Genomic DNA, 24422 nt, shown 5'->3' on the forward strand with positions numbered 1-24422 from the left:
AATAAATTTGTTTTTTTAACAATTATAAGTAATACTAATAATAAGAATAGTATACTTTAATGGATTCAAATCTAATTGTTTCATTTATATAATTGTAAGTCTACATTTAGATTTATAACCCGGAAATAAAAACCTTAGTAAGCCCAAATGGCTGACAAGTTCAACTAATCTGTCAAGTAGGAAGTCGTCCCACAACACTACAGGTAAGAGTTTGTTTTTTCGGGTGGGCATTATAATAAAGACTAATAAAACTGTAGAAATTATCTTTTAATTAAACCTCTCTATAGACCGTTATTTGTTTTATGCTTTTTTAAGGCACTTCAATATCCTGTTATCGTTTGTGTTAATTTAGCTTCCTTGTTTATATTTTTTATGCTCAACTCAATTTTATTATTTATTAACCTTAAAGTAAAGTAAAATAAAACCAATATCATTATCAATTAAATCAATATAGATCTAAATTATAATATAGAATATAGATTATTCTAGTTCTAGTCGAACAGTAACAGTTCGATGGCTGCCTGGTCGTGCGGTTTGCACGCTGGACTGTCGTTCAGATTTATCGATGGTCCCGGGTTCAAACCCTGCCCGCTCCCATCCCCCGTCGTCCTGCGGGAGGTTTGGACTAGGAAGTAATTATCTTCAACTCTGAAGGAACATCCGAAACATGTAAAACATTTTACAACATTTTTACATTTTACAGTCTAGCAATTCAGTCTAGCTGGTCTCTTACTCTCAAACTCTAGGCTCTAGCCTCTAGGTCTAGATTTTCTGACTATGTGTATGTCTGAATCTGATTCCCTGATAGGCTGAAAGTAGTGATAGTGATACTAGGGCCTAGGGAGAGAACAAACTGTAATAATAATTAAATCATAAATGGCTCTAAAATTTAGTAAAATACTCTAAATCAACACCATTGACAGTAAACTCAGGTGTACCGCAAGGAACAGTCTTAGGTCCACTACTATTTTTAATTTACATAGAGGTCTATACGATTTACCAAATGCATTAGTTCAGGAACAAAAGTCAGAGCAGATGATCCGATTGCATAATAATGATAGTTTATAGAACAATAAAACAACACAAGATACAGAAATTTTACTAAGAGAATTAGATGAATTACAGAAATGGGAATCAAATAGGAGCATGTCTTTCCATCCAGAAAAATGTCAGTTATTAAGAGTAACAAAAAAAAAACTAAAACAAATGAATTCCACTTATCTTATTCATGGTAAATCAGTAACACAGACTAAAAGGGCAAAATACCTAGGTGCTATTATAAATGAAAAACTATCATGGAATCCCCATATTGATGAAACTATAAAATAATCAAACAAAGCCTTTACAATATTCTTTGGAACAATGCTAAATAAAAGGAGGGCTTCCACATCAAGTTCTACAGCATAGTTAAATGATGGCGCTTGCTCTCCCGAACTAAAAATTTAAGTGATAATAGCTACTGAGGTTCTATATGCTGATGATTGCACCATTATTGCATACACCGATTATTAGTAACTATTAATGAATTAGCAGAGGCTGATGCCTCCTTTGGTCTGTATATCAACCTTTATGTTTTCATATTCGAAATGCTCCCAAACTGAACCAACACAGCTCCATAGTCCATAAATCAAATGTGAGTGGCCACCTCCAATAATAATCTTTATTATCCGTGAGTAAATTTGTTTTACAATTGTGTAATACGAAAAACAATACATAATTAGAGCAAACATTTGTACGATAGCACACAAGATTAGATATATGTTCATACCCCAGTTTCTCTTTAACATTAGTTGCAAAATTTACAGCAGTAAGCTACATATTGTTCAATGATTTAATTGCCAAAGGAACAAAAGAGTTTTAGTGTCTACTTGTTTTTGTGATCAGTGTCTTATATCTTCTTTGTGATAGTAAAATGTTAAAATCATGAAGAAGAGGATGTTTTTTTATGCTTATAATTTTGTCAAACAAGAAATAGAAATAGACAACCATCCAGCTAAGGCCAACTCTTTTGGTCACCTCCACCTGAGAGTATGGTAGAATAGGTCTCTTCATCTACCAAACAAAAATCAATGCTGTGTGGTTCTCACCACACTTTTGTAAGGCTCTGGGACCCTTGTGTTCTATAGAAGGCATCTAAGGCTCCTTGAACACTTCCATCAAAGGTGCCTTCACTCCATAATGCAAATAACCATCTTGTGCTAGAGGCAGGGGTGGAAGTATTAGAAGCATTACTTACTATTCAAGTAAGGACCTTTACCTTGCATGGGGACCAACTCTACATGCCAAAAGTAATCTTGTTTGGTGAGCTTAAAGGAGGACAGAGTAACAAGGTGCCACCCAAAAGCACTATAAAGATAAACTCAGGCATCATTTTTGCCTTATCTGCTCTAGAGGGATATATTGTTTCTTTGTTGTTAATAATGATTATGTTGACGATGAAATTGCATGCCATCTTGCTAGTTGTAATGGTGATGACTATAGTTATTGTATAAAAATGCTAATCAAACATTACCAACATGGAACTAAGTAAAGGACCACTACTTAAACTTCAACTATTTAATTCACACAAAAAATGGCCCAGTCTTGCTCTAAGATGTATAAATATATAGTCTCCCATTAATAAGCTAGCTAACTTGCTTAATGTTCTTAATCTACCATCACATCACTTAAGAAATTCCTAATGCCATACTATTTTATCACTATATATTATTATATAGGTATACATTATATTTTTACAATTTATAGACCAATTTTTTCTAATAAATTAGAACTTAAAGTATAAACTTGTGAAAACATTTTTCTAGGTTTTTGTGGCCAAATGATAGCAATGCTACCACTTGTTTTTATTTTTTTTTATATAATCTTTATAAGTAAGTTTGCATGGTTTAGTCCAGGGGTCAGCAACCAGCGGCTTGCGAGCCACATGCGGATGTTAAGCTGCTGCTCTTTAATTCCATGTGAAAATATTATTTATTGTATCAAAAGAAAAAGAACATTGAAAAAATCATTCTGATTCGATTAACGAGTATTAGGCACCAATTCTATCTCTCAGCCGCTTGTACTTGCTTATCAGCACAACCCTCCCCCATGTCTTGAAATGTAACATATTTGCAGGTAGAAGATATTTAACTTTTTTTCTGCCTTATCATGCGATATAGATGATTCTTGAGGCATAAAAGACACAGCACTAGTTGGCTTTGTTGTCAGATATATGTCTTCCCAAAGTCCAAAAGAAGAACTTCTAGGATTCTTGACAAACTAGAGGAGAAGATGCAACTAATGTCGTGCGAAAATACATTGAAGACAATATAATTGATATAATAAAATCGTTTCAGTAGCAACTGATGGAGCCTGAAGTATGACAGGGAAAAAATAAATAGCAACTACGATTCTCTGGCGCTAAAAAAACCCACAAAATTCTTACATTTCTCTGCATAATACATCAAAAAGCGCTTTGTGCCCAAACATTTTCGGCCAAACTAGTTGAGATCATGAATTTGTAATCATGATTGTTAACAGCATCTTGTCAAAAGCACTCTACCATCGTCGGTTAGAAGAATTCTTAACGAAATGGAGACTCAGTATTTTGACCTCCTTCTTAGCAATAAAGTACAATGGCGTTCTAAAGGTAAGGTGCGACCTGAATATTTACCAGCAAATCGTGCAGACAAAGTCATTGTCCTAAATGAAAAAGGCATTAATCACCCTGAATTAGAGAACGACAAATGGTTGCAAGCGTTATACTTTATAGTGAAATTACAGTGAAATTAAATGATCTGAATCTAAAACTGCTAGGAAAGGAAAACACAGTTTATGTTTTGTTAGAAGAATTGGTTTGTTTTGAAGATAAAATTTATTATTTTTGCAGAAGATATTCAGAGCGGTCAGTTACTTCATTTTCAACTTGTAAAGCAATATTGCGATTAAACTAGTGCAACTGTTGACACAAGTTACTTCAGCACAGTTATAAAGAAAAATTAAAGATAAATTTGCTGACAGATTTGAGCAATTCAAAACAAACAAAACAATTGTTGCATTTAAACAAAATCCTCTCTACACAAATAGTTACCAAATCCACATTGAGCCATTTGGAATTGAAACTAGATGTCTAGACATGCAATTGGTCGATTTAAAAAGTAAAGTTAATTAGATATTTTTTTATGAATAAATATAAATAGATTCATTTTTTTAATGGAAAAACTTTATTTATGCGAGTACTATTTATTGTTTGAAAGAAAGAAAAAATTGTGGTTCTTTAAAAACGTTGAAATTTTGCTAATTGTAATTTTTGGCTCTTTTGACTCAAAAGGCTGCCGACCCCTGGTTTAGTCTACTTTTGAAGTAAACATTAGGTGCACACATTTCTTAGTGTCCCTTTAATTTTGTAAATATGTTATGCTACATAAGTTTGATTTTATTGTGTTTATTTCCAGTTAACATGGGAAATTTGCTGCGCATTTTGTTGAACAACCAGAATGCTTCACGGCAATCAGACAATCTTTTTGTTGACTTTGAAAGTAAGTTTTAAATAGAAATATGCTGTGCTTATTAATATAATATTTATTTCTTAAACCACTAGCTAGCTTTTGTTCTTACTAATGTAATTGTTTTGTATATATTAATAGATGTTGAGCCAACAGATTCAGAACGCCGTGTCTGGCAGCTTGTCAAAACTGTATTAGAATCATCGCAAGAAGTCCTACGAGAATTACAAAATTACACTGGTGCGACGGAGGAAATAAGAATGGTGAGTAGTTAAATGTAAATAGATTAGTGTCTGAATGAGAAACTTGGTAGGTGGAGGTATGAATTTGAATCACCTGTTGTGATTTGTATGAGTAGAAAGATCAAATAAAACCAAAATAAAAATTGTTTTGTTCAAATAAAAATGTTTTACTTGTTAACATTCCTCCTATGTTTCAGGCAATATCCAATCCAAAACAAGAGGACTTACAAGACAGAGCCTGGCAATCTGTCACACCTCTTGTTTCTAAGTTAAGAACTTTTTTTGAGTTCTCATTAGAACTAGGTATGTAATTTGTTAAACCAGAAATGTTTTTTTTTTTATTAAATTTTTCTCCAATTTGAATTTAATTAGCATATCCATGATTCATAGCAATCGTCATAATCAAACTTCAAGCGCACGAGAGCTTGAAAGCCATCGACTTAAACCCTTATAGTTGTGGGCAATGCATGTCACCATACAGGTTAAAAGCGTGTGGCTTCCTAATTGTTGAAAAGGCATTCTGCTGATTTGGGTCAATCAAAAAGAATGCAAAGCACAGTTTTCGCTTGCTCTAACGCACAACCCAGTTCTCCTCCCCTTGGCGAAACCCATACTATTAATATACACCATTCACGTATGCCGTTAACAAGCATTTTTTTTTTTTTTTTTTATAAACACAGTTTTGTTCTTACTGCATTGTCTCTTAAACAACAACCATAGAGACCTTGAACACTGATTAGCGAAGACATGAAACACTCTTAAGAATTTAAAGCTAAAGATGTCACATTTAAGTATTCTAAATCTGATCATGTATGTTTGTCCCTTCATCTCAGTTGGATATGATGAATCTGTAAACAAATTAACAATGTCTAAATATTATAATGCACAATTTGAGAATCTCGTTGAGCATTAAAAAATTTTCGTTTATGTTTTGATTTTTAATTATTAATATTTTATATAAACATGACAGTTGTTAATGTTTCTTTGTAGAGCGTGTTATACCAGAGTTACTAGGAGAACTGTGTTCTGAGGATCTTGCTCCGAAGGAACACCTGGAACAACAACAAGCTTTGTTTAAACAGTTTGCAGAAATTTTAGATTTTGTTTTAAAATTTGATGACCTTAAGGTCAGTTTGCGGTTATTAGACATAGCATTTTTAACTTTTTTTTTTTAAATTTTTTGGGACACATTTCTAGGACTAAATGTGTATGTGCTATTAACTAGTTGTGTAGTCTGAGTGGTTAAGCGCTTGGGATTTTTTAGGGCTCCCCTGAGTCCACTCTACTCTAATGAGTACTTGACTTGACTTACATTGGGGGAAGTAAAGACTGTTGGTCATTGTGCTGGCCATATGAAACCCTTGTTAGCCATTGGCCGAAGAAACAGATGACTTTAACATCATCTGCCCTATAGATCACAAGGTCAGAAAGGGGAACTTTATTAATTAGTGAATCATTGTTTTCTCCTGTCACATTTAGATCCAATGATTAAAGTCTTAATTGTAATGTGGGGGATTTAAATATTGCTACAATTCTCAATAAACAGGACAAAATGATATAACTAACTCATAAACCTGACCTGCTAAGAAAGAGACACTTTAATGAGAGTAATAATAAACAATCAACTGCTTTACAATTGGCAGTACAAAATATCTGACTATAATCACTGTACTCTACTTGCACTTGAATATCTGTCTAGTCTTAACTCTGCCAGTCCTCAACTGTCTCAAACTGACTTGACCTTCACCCACTTTTGTTTTTTGGTTTCCCCAAAGCCTTCTAAAAAACAGTCCTTTCTTGAGATCATCACATGACTCATGACCATATCACATTTGATTTTTACATTGACGGCTTATCACACACATTTCTACCCTGACTGGCATCACTAGATCAGTAGCAACAATTTATATATTTATAAATAAATAAATATATATATATATATTGCAGAACAGATGTGTTTTATATTCTGTATATGTCAGTAGCATTGCTAGGGTGGGGGGATGAGGGGGTGAACTTGAAAATACCCATCAAATGATTGTTTTTTACATTAAATATTAAATATTACGCAAAATACAGGGGCCCCCAAAGAGGTCCAGCCCCCCTCAAACCCCCAAATGATGGAAAATTCCTAGCTACGCCCCTGTATATGAAATATAAATATAAATATAGTTTAAAATAATTCTTGCATTACTTTCAGATGACGACACCTGCCATACAGAATGATTTTAGCTACTACAGAAGAACATTAAGCAGACGGAAAATGGCCAATGAGGTACTGAGCTTTGTTTGTCAACCGCATTTCTTTGAAGTCACTTAAGAAGAAGACATTTCTAGTTTGTTTCTTATACATATACTTCCCATCACATTTACACCCAAACAGGATTAGACTTTTTATGGATGAATGCCTGTATGTGTGTATAATTTATTTGTACATTGCGCAAATGACCGGAAGTGTGTTAGTTGTCAGACTTGAGGGAGACCAGCATGTGAAGTTTCTTTGTTTTGATTGAGTTGTTTTAATTTTTTTATGTAACTACAGCTGAACCCAGGGACACCTAGGCGTAGAGCGAAACTAAGTTTAATCACAACAAATTTCCGTAAGGATCAATAAAGCAGTCTTAGTCTTAGAGAACTATATAGATAATAATAGAAGCTGTAACAAGACTAAATATAGTGTACTCATTTCATTAGTTTTAGAAATAATGATCTTGACAATGAAGTACAGTCACTGATTAAGACCAAACAACATATGTGGTGTTTAGGTATATCCCATTTAGTAAAGTAGATTGTAGATTTTTTTTTTTTAATTGGGTCAAGTAGAGATGTATGGGGTATAATTAAACTTTCGATACTTTGTCTTGTCTTTTTAGCAGGTTGCACCATTGCTATGCTGAATTAATAATTAATTTTGATTATTTATTGCACCTGTAATGATTCTCTTTCATTAAAAATTCTAACAAAAGCATTGGCTAATAGTATTTAATGTTATGACAATACACAGCATGTAAAGTCTATAATATTTTGTTTAGAAAAACTATTTTTCAGATTTTGTCTTTTCTAAAACATGATTATATGTATTTATAGTATTAATACCCATTCCCTTGGTGTTGTGTTTAATTATCTCCTTTGTTGAGTGAATGGACTGGAAATGTTCTATATCACATCCTCCTTATGGTTGTGAGGGAACACAGGGAAGTTAATCATTGTCACACAATTACAAAACTCTGTGCAAGACCTTCAGAAGTCAGCTCATAATCCTGATACTTTGGTAATCAGATTTCCTTGCTTGTGGTTTTCCCAGCAACTGCTTCTGCTCCTAAGTGGTGTGACGCACTCTCTGTGTTGGGAGTATGGAATGGGGAGGAAACTCTCAAGTACTTTGTCATCTCTTCACTCTCCTTGTCCAGTTTGAATAGCTGTATTAAGGCCAACTATTTTCAAGCTATTACTAAGTTTATTTCTTGTATCAGTTTACCTTTTTAAAGTACCCACTTCCCATTAATCCAAAATTGTTGTAGTATAGTGAGTTTTGTTCATTCTTCCAAGTCCGCATTCAATTCTGAGCATGAAAAATATTAACTAGGAAAACTTTTTAGGAACAGGAACCAAATATTAAATATATCTATAGATTTTTAGGCTTTGTTTTTCCTTTGTTGCATGTTGTTGTTGTTTTTTTTTTTTTAGAAAAAACAAACATTTTAATTTTTTTTTTTTTTTTTTTTGAAGATACTGATGGAAATTTTGATGGCTTTTGTCTTATCTTTTTTTTGTGTGTGTGTTTTCATAAAGAAAATGTATTTCCATTATCAGGTGTCTCTAACTTTCATAACATTTCTATGAACGTTACAATTATTACTTAAAGTGAAGGCTTCTTTCAAAAGCCAATAGCAATATTTTATTGTCCTGCAATGGCATTTTGAGAAATACAATGAAATTATAGACCTTTAACTTTGCTAGCACAGCAGAAGCCATTTGTCTGTTTGATTTTTTTTTATTAAAAGCCTTCTGTCTAGCTACAGGACAGAGTGGTTCCAAACCTTAAGTTCTCAAGTTGGCAACTTAATTTTGGGTTCTTGTATATATTCTGTTGTAAATCTTTTTAAATAACTTCTTGTGATCATGTGTCTAATTTAATAAAATGGAACTATTTTGTCAAAACATCATTTGCTTTACAATCGAGACAGTTGTGACACAGACCTCAGAGTATTTGAATAGTTCAGGTGGGAGATGTCCAAAAACTTGCAGCTTATGCATGCCTTGGGCAACTGAACTAGACTCAGTGGACATCATTATTACATTTGTTTTTGTTTCTATCAGGATGAGATTCAGGCAGGGGAGGAGCATGTGTCTAATGAACTAGCCAATAGAATGTCATTGTTTTATGCTCAAGCCACTCCCATGCTCAAGTCTCTCAGTGATGTCACAGCAAAGTTTGTAACTCAAGTAAGTAAACACAGGCTGGACTATACATTGTACTAAGCCATGTTTTTTTTTTAAATATACTAAAATGCACATTTAGTAACTGGAGAACTGTCTTAATCAAATTTGAATATTCTAATAAAGTTTTAGTGCCCCCCCCCCCCCCTCACCCCCCATGTCACATTCTTATTCTATATCCCTTGCAGATAAAAGGAATTATCATGATTGATATTTTTGCTTGTAATCTTTCACTAGAAACTAGTTTTTAAAAAGTTCCCTAGAAGTTTGGGGGGTAGGGGGTACTTGTATAATTTTTCTCTGAACAGGCTGGTTGATCTTCTGTTTAGTTTGTTAGGGCTTATTGGATTAAAATTTGTATTTTCATGTCAATAAAACTGTTTACATGTAGCTCAATCTATTTACATGCTTTTCCTTTCTTTGTCTTAGCATAAAGACCTGCCAGTAGAACAAACCACAGATTGCCTAAGCATGATGGCTAAACTTTGTCGAGTTATGATTGAGAATCCGTAAGTTAACTATTTTAAAGGGTCCTATTTGCTTCAGACTTTCTTTTGTTGTGATCAACTTTTGCACTCCCCTTTCACCCACCCACTTTTTTTTTTTCTTTTTTTATAATACCTCTATTCAAGTCAGACCTTCATGGAACCTGGATGCTGATCTCAAAAACAGCTCTAATGGTTTTCTAAATAATTTAATAGTTAATGTATATCGCTGAGAAAAGGGGAAAACTCTAGTTTGACAGTTATAATTTTTCAATTAAAAAATAAACAAATGAAAATTTGGCTGGAGACTATATCTAGGTCTCTAGCCAACATGGCATAGTCAGCCGTATTACTTTATTACTGAGTAAATTTAAAGTAGCTTCAATTTTATTGAAGTTTGTAACCGTTGCTTATATTTTTACGTAAATCTAATATAGACTACATCTAAATTGTAGATCTAGAAGAAGATCTAGTCTAGATCTTAAGAGTTCTAAATCAGAACTTTATGTCTAGCATTATATCTAGTTGACCATATAATGAACATACCAATAAATAATCACATAAACTTATATATACATATATGTCTTCCTTGCTGGCCAATTCAGAAAATAAGGTAGTACTAGCAGATGACAGTGTCACAGGTTCGATACCCGAATTCAACCAAACTTTTAAAAAATTATTTTATTATATTGAAGTGTAATAATGGAGGTGTTTTCTTTAAAAAAAAAAAATTTTTTTCTTTTTTAAAGCTATGTTGTATTCATAAAATTCCAGACTCTACAATATAATCAGTCATGATGTCTTATGTTTCAGGGAACACAGCCAGAGGCTGAAAGAAGAGACAAGATTATTTTGTCTTCGGGTGATGGTGGGTGTGATCATTCTTTATGATCATGTTCATCCAGTAGGAGCGTTTGCCAAAACATCCAGCATAGAGGTAGAGAGGCCTTTTTTTTTTGTCTTGTCACGACACTTTGACTCTTGTACATACCATCCACTTAAACAAAGAAAAGCTTGGCCAAAATATTGTTTTGTTTAAATGTTAATGTATGAAAATAAAAACATGCATTTTTAAGAGTACCTAGAATTAGTTTACTTAAGTTTTTTGTTATGACGTCTTAGTAATTATTTTTGTAATGACCAGATGAAAAGCACAATAAAGCTCCTGAAAGAACAAGAAAGATCAAAGGTTGAGTCATTACTGAATGCACTAAGGCAAGGCATTACATTTTTTTTTTTAATTGATCCTTAAAATATGCTTTAACTTTAAAAAGTAAATAGTACATTTTCTTGTCCTGGAAAATGATTAGACATAAAATTCCTTTTTTTTTTTTTTTCCCCTTTTCAAGCTATATTTATAATCAAAACGATAAATACATTTCTTTGTAGCCACTTTGAACCTGATTTGTCTTTGCTTATCTATTTGATTTGATGCTAAACCCAGGATAATATTCTCCAACTTTTTGTTTCTTTGCAGGTACACCACAAAACACTTACAAGATGTCACAACATCCAAGTCCATCAAAGCCATGCTAGCAAATTAATTTGTTGGGATCTCTTCCTAACTTTTTTCAACTTCCAGTCTTTTTTTTTTCCCCTTGATTTGGGACATGCTGCTGTCTATGGGCTGCATCCATTGTTTGCTGCTCTCTGCATTCCTTTTGTGTTTAGTGAAAGACTGTACAGACTTATACCATTCCATTCGTTTCATCTTTTGCTCCTAAAGTTAGCTGGGTTTATAGATAAATATATGTTGTTTTTTTTTTTTTAAAAAGCCTTCGTTTTCATTTTGTTTATTATCTTGACACTTGAGTCATTCAAGGCTATTTAAAAATTGTGTTAACGAAATGGCAACTACATGCATAGCTGCTGTTGTTAAATATTGTTTCATTTTTTTTTAAACACTAATTTGGAGGTTACATAAACATTGTTGGTTTCCTTGCACCAGAGCAATATCTTTCGGTTTAAATGTTTAGTGTGACTCTCAGACTGTTTCACTTGACAAGAAGAGATCTACCCAGTTCACTATGCAGTGATGCCCCATAACAGCAGTGATGAATGAACCTTTTCAGTTTGTGGCTAATGACCCTCTCCCCTCAGAGAGGTGACTAGACATCATTAAATATTACCTAGCTCTGTTGGATATAATTTAAACAATGTGAAATAATTTGTATTTCTGTATATAATTTTTGTTTCTTTTGAAATGTATTTTACTCACATTGGCCCCTCCCACACCAATAGAAATGAACAGCTTAATAATGCTTGCCTGCTGCAGTTCAGTAGAACCAATTATATGACAGTGAAAGCAAGAACTATGAAATAAAAACAATGTATCATTAGAAGAGCGCTTGGAACAAGCTTGTTTATTAAATAATGGCCAAGCTTTACTATAACATGATAAAACTGATTTTAGCTAGGTCTACAGTTTTAAAAGTGTGCCTTCACTTATACTGTGCATAGAAAAATGGATTCTCATTTAAATTGACTCAACTCTGGTAAAGCTTATTATATGTACATTTTTAGGAGTGTCTCATGAACTTAACCTCTATAGTCTCTTGACTGGAGCGTTTTTGACCTTTTCACTGTGGTAACCAAACTAACACTACAATTATGCATATTTTCATTGTAATGCAGAAGATAAGCATAAATTGTTGTATGTTATATAAGTGGGTGGAAATTGTGTCTATACACTTAATGCTGTTCTCTGCCATGGTTATGGAAAAGGAAAGTCCTAATGCAGTCTTTGATTGTGTTGTGACACATTCACCATTTATAAATTCAAATTTCAGTCCAACACTCTTCTATCTAAATGTTACCAGGGTCAAAGATAATGCTTTTTGTGTGTGCAAGTTTGGATCAGTGATGCCCAACCCTACTCGGCCTGCGGGCCATTTTAATTTAAAAACACTTGTGTCATGGGTCACAAAAAGATACAAAAATGAAATAAAATTAACCTGATTAGAAACCTGTGGGTCTAGTACCCGTAGTTTAACAATCTTTTATTTGTGGCTCCAAATCAAGAATGCCCCTATCTTTGTTTCATAATGCCATTTATATATTGTTTTTTTTAAACAGCCGCACCTTTCTTATGAAACAAACATGTTGGCATAGTATCATGTTTCACAAACAAGTAAATATTTGTTGGATTTTCCTGGTAGAAACTCCATTCAGAGTTCCATCTCGTTAACACTCGTTAAGAATGAGGGCCTAACGTAGGTAAAAATACATCTTTCAACCTTTTTTTTTTTTTGTGAGGGTGATTAACTACACTTTGTGCCGACATTTCAACGGGCCGGATTTTGGGCATCACTGGTTTGGAGGCAAATACTTTGAGGAAAATGTCAGAGGTCGAGCAATTTGTGCATTGATGTTTGTATTAATTTTAGAGAAGTAATAATGAGCAAGCCTTACTAAAGTCATATTCCCTTAGTGATACATAGTTGTCTTTACAACTGATATATTTTTAAAATTCCTCCTAATAGATATTTTTGTGGAGGGGAAATTGTTATTCCCCTGCTGAGAGTTGTGTGATACTGTAGAAGTGGAGGACTCGTCTAATAGAACACTTTAGTGCTGTGATTGTTTCTTTGTAGTGCTTTCAGATTCCTTCTTTGGACATAAAGATAAAATTTATATACAAGTGCTTCTCGTTACTTAATGTTGTTTTTTTTCATGCTATTAATGAAAGCCTTATTGTAGAATGGTCAAGCGAGAGAGAGAGATTGCTTTACTAGTCTTTCCTGTTAAGTATTTCTAGATCAACCACAATTTTCTTTGTATTAATATTATGCATATGTGTATGTTTTTTTTTCACATCAGATTGTTTTTTCACAACACATTAAAAATTCTTTTTTTTTTTTTGTTAAACTCATCATTCCATGTCCTGACATTATTTGACTTAATCCCTGCTCATTGTTGTTGTTTTTTTTTGGGTGATTGTTTCTAGTTTTGTATCTTTAAAAAAAACTAATTCTAAATAATTTTTTTTCTAATGAACACTGATCTCTTGAAATAAATGTATCAAGTTGTGTAGTGTTGATAGACTTGCATTCTTCTTATATCTATCCAGTCATCTGTTCCTCGTTTTTCAGAACGTTGCATTTCCCTTTTATCTGTTTTATCTGCCTCTGTAACTTTTGATTATGTCAATCAATGAACTGTACAGCTAGTCTGTTTCTTTGGTTAGATTTGAGTGATTATGATTTTTTTTGGCTCAGTTATTTCAACTATGGTAATATATATATATATATATATATATATATTGAATTATTTTTTTTTGAATTGTGTAAATAGACTAGTTTGTTTGTGAGGTCACAATATTAGTTTACCATAAAGTTATCATTCCTCTGTTAATTTTTCACTTAGGCACTATGACTTCTTGTTGATTTCTAGTTTGTCCTTTGTTAAGTTTGTTACACACAAGCTGAACATTGTTGTTTTATAGGCAGGCTTTACAAGGTATACATCGGAATCACAGTCTGGGCAAAATACTTCTCCTAGGAACTCATGATCATGCTTAGATTAGAGCAGGGTATTTAACAAATCACACACTACTTAGAACACTGAGGCTCTGTGCTGCATAGTTTGAGGACATCTTGTCATTGTTGCTACAAATAATATGTTGAAAGTACTGTAGCAAACAATTGTGTATTTTGTTGAAGCTAGAAAATTTCTTTTTTGGTTTTTAAATTCTAATTTAGTTTGTTCACCTAGTCTGGTATCTCGTAACATTGTGTCTTTGTTTCCATTGTTTCAAATAAGGCAGCTGCTCCTGAATGTTTTTAGTTCTTTGATTTATTTTTTTTCCCACCACAACTGAGCTTTTGTAGAAACAAACATTTAAGTGCACCATAGAATCCATGCTCAGAGCTTGTACACTTTTTGTCTATTGACATTGTTAGTGCAAAGATGTCATTAACATCCATTAAAGACTATTTGATCATTTATCGCTCATATATCACTTTACTCTTACTAGAAAAACCTAGTGGCAGTTTGATTCCAACAGGGACATCCAGAGAACTATTACCGAATTCATGGCACATATATTTAAAACCCAGAACAAAGATGCTAGGAAAGAATGACTATGAATATTGAGAATTTAAGCTGATGCTCTTTATCTGCATTGCTTGTGGCCACTTGTTTAGATCACACATTTGTTTGTTTATTTTTGGAGCTGTGACTTCTGTTTCAGTGATATGCAAACAAGTGAGGTGATATATGAACGAATGATATATAGCTAGCATAGTGGCATAATGAACAATTGCTGTCAATAATTTCATTTTGCTGCAACGCCAAGCTATGTGGTGTGATAGTAATATGTCAGTTTTACTGAGACTTTGTTATGGTTTCTATTTAGAAATGTTTATCTAGTTTCAAAAGTTTGATCATTCCTCTGCTGCCCTGCAACATGGTTGGCATAATAATCTTTATTTCAAAAGGAATATCTCAAACTTTTAAGTAGAGTTAATTAAGTCCATGCAATAATATAAAATGACATAATGATGATGAAATATATTCAGTTTGCATTATATATAGCTAATGTCTATAATTTCAGTGGATTAGTTTTATTCTGCTTGCATCAGCTTTGTTAGCTTCTTTAGCCCACTGTATTATGACTTTCTATTCCCACACACTCTGATTCTGTTAACAAGTGATTTGATCAGTAACTGTGAACATTGGTCTATGTAAATATTTAACTGTAGGTCTATGGTTGTGATGGAATAAATGGGAGTTTCATGTCCAAATGTTGAGTGCTGTGTGATCTGGGCTGCCTAACAAATGTCTTTGTGATATTCTTGGTGTAGTCTTGGTCGCATCACTCTGTCGCAGGAATTGAACACACATTGTTTACTTTCTTTCTTCCTTATTAGTTCAAGGACTAAGCATTTGTATTTATAAACTTTTAAACTCTCAGCTCTTCTACAAATATTTGAGTCATTTTTTTTTTACTTTTCTAAACGACAGCTTTTTATGCTGTGCAAATATTTCACATTCACTTCATACAGTAATTTGTTGCATGCATTCGTAAATATATATATATATAAATATATATATAGTAAATATGAATAATAAAAGTAAAGTAATATAATTCATAATATAAATAAATAAATTGATAATTTAAAATAAAATATTTATATATATAATTTATATTATGGCAGATTAATTTAAGCTTTAATTTTTGTTGTTGTTTTTTTTTTTTCATTGGTTCATTATCTGTAGAACCTTGGACCAAATGTTTTAGTTGAAATTTAAATATCTTTGTTGACATGCAGATTTTTATTCAAAAGTTTCCCTTTCACACCTTATGACCTATGGGGCAGATGATGTTAAGTGCTTAGCTTCCGAACCTGGAATGCTGGGGTTGAATGTAGGGGAAAACTGGGATTTTGAATTTTGTGATTTTTAGGGCGCCCCTGAGTTCACCCAACATTAATGGGTATTTGACTTAAGTTTGGGAAAGTAAAGGCGGTTGGTCGTTGTCTTGACCAAAGACACTGATGAACTTAACATCTTCTGCCCTATAGATCACAAGGTCTGAAAGGGAAACTTTTGAGATTTTTATTCTGGGCATATAATTATTGCTATTATATGGATACTTAAAAAAACAACTAATAACTTCATTGTGGAAGTTTTTTTTCTTTTTTTTTTTTTTGTTTGGGCCTCAGATTTTTTAGTTTGCCTTTAAGTTTAATGATGCAGTATAAGTGTTTCATCTATGTATTTATCTCCAGTGTCCTCCAGTATATTGTATGAATAAGTTTGGTGTTACAGTATTATACTGAATGACTTTGTGAGACCAGTACAGACATCATGTGTATCCCATGTTGCACTTTGATTCCTGTTCTTTTTACATTTGTCTGAAATGGTTTTCAAGAGATAATGGAGCTTTGGTTGCAAGAAAAGTTGTACCCTCATAATATTTAAGAGATACAAATATTTTCTTTTACCAACAACCACTTTGTCACGTTTTGTGTAGTCTTAGCACTGGCGATGTTTCCCCCCTGAGAATCCAACCTTGTGATGTTTCTTCTCCTAAGCTGTTGAAGTTTTGTTACAAATTTGTTTTGTTAATATCTTCATGTTTATAACTCTAAATTGTCCAGACTTTGCTAATCACAGTAATAGATTGTATTATAATTTTTCACAAAAATATTTCAGCAATTTTGGCTGAAGTTGATTTCTCAAGTTTGTCTAATGAAGGTATTAAGCTCATTAGTTAAAATAAGTATGTGTGCTTGTACAGAAGTGTCTGGGTGCAGGGTTGGTCTAAATGGTTTGAGTATCATTCCCTTATCTTTGCTTTTAGTTGTGTTAGTCTTATGAAGCACCTTTAATGTTAGTTTTCTGTCAGTGACCAACTTAAGAACTGCTCATTCTGTTATTGTTGGTAGTCTCAACAAGAGCATGTTTTAATGCTACCACAAGTAATACAAGTTGCAATGTATCATTCCTATGCAATGTATTTAAATATGTTTATAGTTAACCTTTGCAGCTTTGAAATACATAATAGTTTTTTGTTTTGTTTTTTTTTTTAACTTTTTTTATTTAAAAAAGTCGAATTGGTTGCTATATGATGTAAGTCAAAACTTTTTTTTTTCAAATAACCACAAACATTTTTTCCCCATTTTCAAACTGGTCTAGATGTGTAGTGAGAGATGTCATTGTGTTGTCCCGTCTGCTTCCTTGTCACTCTTCAATAAAACATTGAACCAACATTTTTAATGAGCTTTGAATGAGATGGAAACATGTTTGGATGAAAGAGAGACATTTTTCTCAGTAAAATTTTTGTTTTTCAACTTTAATCATTATTGTTTTCATAATAACACTGTGCCATAATTCCATCCTTGTTACAATCCCCCCCCCACACTATTCCACTGTCACCTGACCTTTTTGTGGTCACCTGAAGTGTTTGTGGGTCACTTGACCTGTTTGTGATCAGAGCCATGTAATCACTTAGACAAAATCTTTTGGTTGTTCTCATTCCCCCATAATGTCATCATGAACTGAATAAAAAGCATGTTGAACAAGTTCATTGTCACTTGTTTTGTTCTTGTCCTGTACTCTTACTGTACCTGGAAATGCATCATGGGATCAGTCCTCATCCAGCTTAGCAAGGGGAGATAATTGCTGAGGATCTCAGGGCAGTTTGTTTTGTATGTTTCGATGATCCTTCACATTTGAAGATAACTACATCCTAGCCCATACCTGTTGCAGGACAACTGGAGATGGCAGTGGCCAGGGTTTGAACCCAGGACCATCGGTTCAACAATACAGTGTGTACCACTTTTGATCAGTAAGCCCAACCTGAATTGTTGAATTGTGGTTAAAAGCTTTGTACGAAAAAAATGAATAAAATTAAAATATGAACATATTTTGAGAAACAAAATCACATAAATGCAGTTAGAAATATATAATTGAACATAAACATTATTTTGACAAAGCTTGTATCAACTCACTCTGTCTGTCTGTCAGGTACACATTTTCTCCCACATCCAGATCAAGTTGAAACTTATTTATTGTACCTAACAATATATGAATCAATAAAAAAAATTAACCAGTCAATTATTTATTACTAGTATATTTTTTTTAAAATGTTGAATAAGGGAAATAGCTTCTACAATATAAAGAGATTAAGTGCGGAGTTCTTCCCCATAAATATGATTATTTTAAGGATTTTTGTTTTTTATATTTCGCTTGTTTAAGATTTAAAATTCAAACTGTTTTTTTTTTTCATTAGTTAACAGTCATTTCAACAAGTTAGTTTAAGACTTGTGAGCACTCAACAATATTGATATAAAACACACGACCTGAGACATTTGACATCTTGCTGTCTCGACACAAAACTCAATATACTCAACTCTTCAGATGCCACTGTTCAGAGTGACATCTACATTGCTCTTAGCAATTATCTTCTTCGGTTTCTTGGTCATTCACAAAGAATTTTGCTCAATGCATCTATTTAAAAAAAAAAAAAACTTATTTCTAGGGATAGATTGCAGACGTTCGTTCAAAAGAGAAGATAATTACGTCCTACGCATGAGTCAATCTTGTGCATGTTAATCAGTGACTTCAACTCTGACAAATCGTTTGTTTTTATGGCTGATTCGGGCAACCCATTCCATTCTATAATGGCATTAGAGAAGGAGCACTTCTATGAATCTTGTTCTAGCGTATGGAATAAGAAATTCGCCTCTATCTTTGTGTCTTTCGGAGTATTTTATTAGGTTTTATTTTCCTGTTTGCAAATTATGGTTCATTGTTATAAGTATAATTCCGAAGTTAATTTCGCTTGGTGCGTTATCGCTAGGCAGTGGTGTCGAATCCGGAGTCACAGGTTCGAGCCTCGGTCGGCGCATGCCCTTATTTTCGTGGCATTTTAATTCACTACTTTCTCTCTTAAAACTTGGTCCCTGGTGCTGTTATTCATTTATGTTTAATATATGTATGAAACGGACAATGTAGTCAAAAAGGGAATTTCCTTTTTGTTTGGACCAATGAAATCTTCAACCCCCCTCTGTGTATCCAGACTATATCTAACTTATTTCCCCCCCCTAGTGTCACAATGTGACGGTGTATTATGTTTACATCAACATCCTATTGCCTGCTGCTGGCTTAAACAGTGTCCACCTAGTGCATAATAAAATATACATTTTATTAAATCACAATAGTCTAAATTCTCCTTCTTTCCCCCATCCTTTGTATAGAAGGGAAATAACAAACTATAAGTCATTAGCGATTATTAAGCTGTCTCCCTTACATTACACATCGTCTTTAGATATAAGCCCTTCTCTTTCTCCCCTCCCCTCCTTTTGTTTTAAGAATGGATTTCTAAAACGTTTTGTTAGTAATTGGTTATAAGGGAAATAAGTCATTGACAAACTATAAGTCATTAGTGTTTATTGAATTGTCTCCCTTACACTATGATCAAGCCCAAATTGTTGCTGGACTAGCGTATATCATAATAAAAAAAAATTAAAAAAATTCTAAAACGTATTTGAATCCAGGAGTGTTGTTTTTTTTTTTTTTTATGTTAGTATTATCTTAAGAGTAAGTTGAATAAATGATTATTTTCATTAATCTACGTTTGGTCTCTATTTCATTTCTGTTTCCTTTGCTACATCTGAATCGGTTCATTACCTTCTGGTAGCTAGCTCGCTAGGTGTGACATGCTACCTCGATAGGGTTACCAGACACCCAAACGCACAACACTCTCGCATCGCTTTCTCTTGTCTGCTTCTTCTTTTTCCTGGTACTGTTCCCTGGTGGAAGGTCTTTGCGAGCCCTGAGGACCTTGTGATATGACCACATAGCAGGCATTTTTTGACATCGAGGGGTCCAATCTTTGCATTTATCCTGTTTTTAATATCTTCATTTGTGATGCGGTCTTTGTAAGAGTCTGTGAATATGCCATAGCATTAGACAATGGGATGACAGCCAGATATTTTAACACTTTCGGCCATTTGCCTGCTGAACACGAGCTCCTTTTGCCGGACGCCTGCTAATCTAAGAAATTTTTAAATTATTGTTTACAATATAACGTTTCTGTTTGATGTGGTCGAGAGGCTAAGTGCGCTTGAACTTGGCTTGTCTTGGCTACCTAGAAGGGGACTCGAGGTTCGACACCCGACTCGGGCAGAGTTGCGTTTACTGAGCGCCTACAGGCAGCACGGAAAACCAACTCCTAGATTCCCCCTCCCCCCCCCCCCCCACTGGTCCACAAATGAGATTGGACCAAAGCGCTCTGAGCATGCTATAAGCATGAAAGTAGCGCTATATAAAAGCTATAATAATAATGTTTTCCCGCCAAGAGTTTTAATTAAATGTATTACTATGACACAATGATTTACAAAATTCATATTTTTGTCAAAAAATCAACAAGATCTTCAACTTCCGCTCTTAAGCACAAATATTTGGAAACCATTATCGTCTGCTGACCTGACTTTCCAGTCAGTCCAGACTAATCGATCTCAATAGTCTAAATACGATCGACCACTTCTGCTGCCAGGAGGAGTCAGGGAGTGCTTGGCAGATTCATTTCTCTCTCTTACTCCCCCTATACCTTTCCCAGCCCCCATTCACTAGCAATAGCTCGGACGCCAAAATCATTAACCACTGGACTTCCTTGACCTTGTAAAGAAATAATTTTTATTGGAGGTAAAAAGTTACACAACCGCACAATTCATCGGTCAAGGACGATCAATGACCCACTGACGTCTGCTAGTCAGATCTATTGCTGAACGGGAAGGACTGAACAAGAACGCTACTTGGTTTTAGTATTACTTTGATAGTAGTCGACTACACGAGTATCTTTAAGTTGATGTTATCACATCCTATTAGCGTTAGATACTAAATTTATCTCCTGTGTTCTATTTTCCTTTATAGTGCTGTGGGGCGCCGATTTTCTACCTCACAATCAACTTTGGGTGCGCCATAAACATTAAAATGATACAAAGTACTTGTTCCGATTGTCTGTTGTCCAACTTGGCGCCCTGATATCTGGCAGCAGGATGTGAACTGTTAGTCCCTATAACCTTCTAGATCTAAATTTCTATCTCCTCAGTTCTAAGACAATATGAACAAGTAATAATTATATTGAAGTTATTAATTAAATTATTAAATAGAAGTGAAAGAAAAGTTTCATTCGGACGTTGAGCCAGTCTGGTTGATTTCGTCTCAGTGTTTACTGGTATCTGTATATTTGTATTACAAAACTTGATTCGGACGTTGGAGCCAGTTTGGTTGATTTCATCCGAGTCTTTACTGGTATCTGTATATTTGTCTTACAAAACTTGATATACTGAATTACACTAGCTTTGTAAATTTCTTGCACTGTAAAATTCAAATCAATATTTTAAAACTTAATGAGCACTCGAAGAGATACACATAGATTTAGTCTGGGGACTGTAAACACACAAACAGGAGTAATGGGGGGCAGCTTTCTATTCAGTTGTGAGTCTCTTTCAACGATCCTGTCATCTAAGACCAACTGGAGTTATATCCCTTTTCCACTTTGGACCGCAAACATTACTGATCATTATTTGTACGACTTTCTTCGCCATCTGTTATCTTCCCCAGTGGCACTCAAACTTTGAATAGTCGACAGCCAAGAAGAAATTCTAAATAGTCTCTAGAGCCTCGATACTGCGCATAACTAAAGTATGTCATCTGTGGGACATCCCATGTGTGATGACTTGAATGGATAACTTTCTAGGGCACTCTTTACAACTTTGAGTGTCCATGTATGAGGTGGTTTATCTTTGATTTATCTAACACATTCCTTTCATCTCAGACCATCACCAAACTTGTTGTCTTGAACATGGTTCAACTTCACAACAAAAATACTTTGATGTAGAATGATATCTTAAAGCTGTTTAAAAAAAAAAGAAAATATTTACCAATATTTGAAATTAAAGAGTTTCGTTGTTGTCATTGCTACACATCCAGAGTTAAATGAATTCATTATATGGGCTATTTTCACAATAGAAAGTCGTTATTGAATCATATTCAATACTTTCAAAAAGTCGTTACACAATTGGGTATCATGTCAAGATTTGCTGGTAAAAGGTAACATTGGTATACAGGGTTTCAGGGTGACTCGATTTTTTGTTTAAAAAAAATATTTTCCACACTCAACCTTCGGGTTTCTTTGGAGGTGGGGAGAGCACAATCAAGGCCCTGAGACCAGGCCCGCGGGTGCCTTGCTACACAACAGGATAGAACCACTGTTATAGCCCGTCTAGTGACAACTTTAAGATATCATCCTATATCATAGTTTGAATTTTCAAGTTCTATTGAGTCCAAGCGCTGATAAACATTAACAATGCAACAGGTTAGTAATGGTCTGAGTTTAAAAGGATTGAGTCAGATAAATCAAACCGGGTAGAGCTTGAAGTCAAGAGCGTAAGGAAATAGTGTTTATTTTTAAACACCCATAAATGATTACTAAGCAGACACACTATGTATCTCTAACTGTGGAGGGGGTGTGAAAAAGAAAATATAAATGTATGCGTTAACCTGATTACTTGTTTTAAACCGGGATTTCCCAGAATATGGATTTTGAGAGTAGAAAGATATTAATGTGTAACGGTAGTTCAATCATAATAGACACCTCGTTTGATCGTGAAAATCGCCCCCCCCCCCCCCCCGAAGTGGTCCACCCAGGCAGGTTAAAAAGCAGTTTTCAATATTATCAGAATGAAATTCTATCAAAGACAAATGACAGAAAATAATGGAGAAAAAAAGGTTAACAGATCTCGTGTGGTGCCCCAGCGGTCCAGCAGACCAAAGGATAGTTGAAAGTGAATGTGAAGTTAGATGTAAACGAGGCCTAACTGATGTCTTATAATGAATATCTAATTGATCTAATTGTTTTGTAAAGGGCCCATCTCATATTCCTCAAAAATAAAATATTTCCTTTAAAAAAAAATTATAAAAAAATATTTTTTTTCTTTCGTTGGGTTTGCGATTGCGCTGCAGTTCACGCGATAATATGAAAAACTACTTATTAATTGTTGTTTTTAATTATGTCTGACTTATATGCAAACTAAATAGATTTTTTCCATTTAAAAAAATAATAAACATATTTGTGTGTGTAAATTAAGTACTTAGTATAACAGAACTTACATTACTTAAGAATACAAATATAAAAAAAAAAAATTTGACAAAAAAACTACAACCGTTTGCATTAATGTGTTATAAATACGGTGGCAGTCTGCCCTTCCTACTAAAAGCCATCCGTGTTTGTTACTATTAATAGTGAATAGTTTTAAAACTGTTGTATTTTTATGAAAAAAAAATGCTTGCATAAGTGATTTAAAAAGTTAGATTTTTCGCTTTCAGAAAAGAAAAAAGTAGCCGTTGCATCAGAATTTTGAATGGTCTAAAATATTGTGATGTCGGACTTTCACTATCTTTTCTAGTTTACGAGATCTAAATGGGACGGACGGACAGACAGGCCACACAAAACTAATAGCGTCTTTTCCCCTTTCGGGGGCTCGCTAAAAAGCATTAGATTATATATAGTCCTCTAAACTCCTTATGAGCTCACTTTGGCTTCAGTCTTGGGTTGACGAAAGAAAAGGGATATGTGTTCTAAAATTTTAACAAATAAAAAAAATACTTTAAAACTATTAGCTAATGGAAATAACTCCACATTTATAGCCATATACATATCAAACAGTAAATATTATTTCCCTTTCTCGATATCAAACAAAATTAATTAATTACCTCTAATGAATGAACTATTTGGTTAATATTTTCCCATTGATTCATATGTTGTCTTTGACTGTGTATTCAGTCCCTCAGTTTCAACTTGATGCCAGAATGGGAAGTTGGAGAAATAAAGTGGTATCAGACTGACAGAATGAATTGATACAACCTTTGCAAGAAAATGGACTTCACGGGTTTTCTTATTAGGAGAGTGAAATTACAGTACATTGTGACGTTTCTTCTATAAATAATTGACAAATTGCCCAGATTATTTTTGTCCCACAAAGCCTGTTCTACTAATAGATCTAGTCATATATCTTTCTAGTACACTTCAGCTCATAAAGTGGTCTTCGGTAAACTGGTTTTGTCGTTCGTAGTTCCGTTTGTTACAGTAACGTTATATTTACCCTGGTCACTGTAGTCGAATCTTATAGGCCCATATCTCCATGTCCCCAAGTCTAATTCTTGGCATTTCTTGGTAGTGGGATTCATTTTTATCTTATATCATTCTGTATTCTAAATGTGCCATTTGAACATTTCAAACATTTAACGACTGAAGGTCTTAG

The 24422-nt window shown here is 33.8% G+C and overlaps 1 protein-coding gene across 1 annotated transcript; it reads left to right on the plus strand.

Moving 5' to 3' along the window:
- Window positions 1–123: 123 nt before the first annotated feature.
- LOC106060073 (CYFIP-related Rac1 interactor B-like) lies at window positions 124–17675 on the plus strand. The gene is made up of 11 exons (XM_056029827.1): window positions 124–203; window positions 4434–4517; window positions 4626–4747; window positions 4924–5029; window positions 5717–5853; window positions 6924–6998; window positions 9044–9169; window positions 9593–9672; window positions 10462–10585; window positions 10793–10863; window positions 11126–17675. The coding sequence occupies exons 2-11, from the start codon at window positions 4439–4441 to the stop codon at window positions 11190–11192; spliced, it is 987 nt and encodes a 328-aa protein (XP_055885802.1). The 5' UTR covers window positions 124–203; window positions 4434–4438; the 3' UTR covers window positions 11193–17675.
- Window positions 17676–24422: the final 6747 nt, after the last annotated feature.

This window comes from Biomphalaria glabrata, chromosome 5, assembly GCF_947242115.1.
Source record: "Biomphalaria glabrata chromosome 5, xgBioGlab47.1, whole genome shotgun sequence".
Lineage (NCBI taxonomy): Eukaryota > Metazoa > Mollusca > Gastropoda > Planorbidae > Biomphalaria > Biomphalaria glabrata.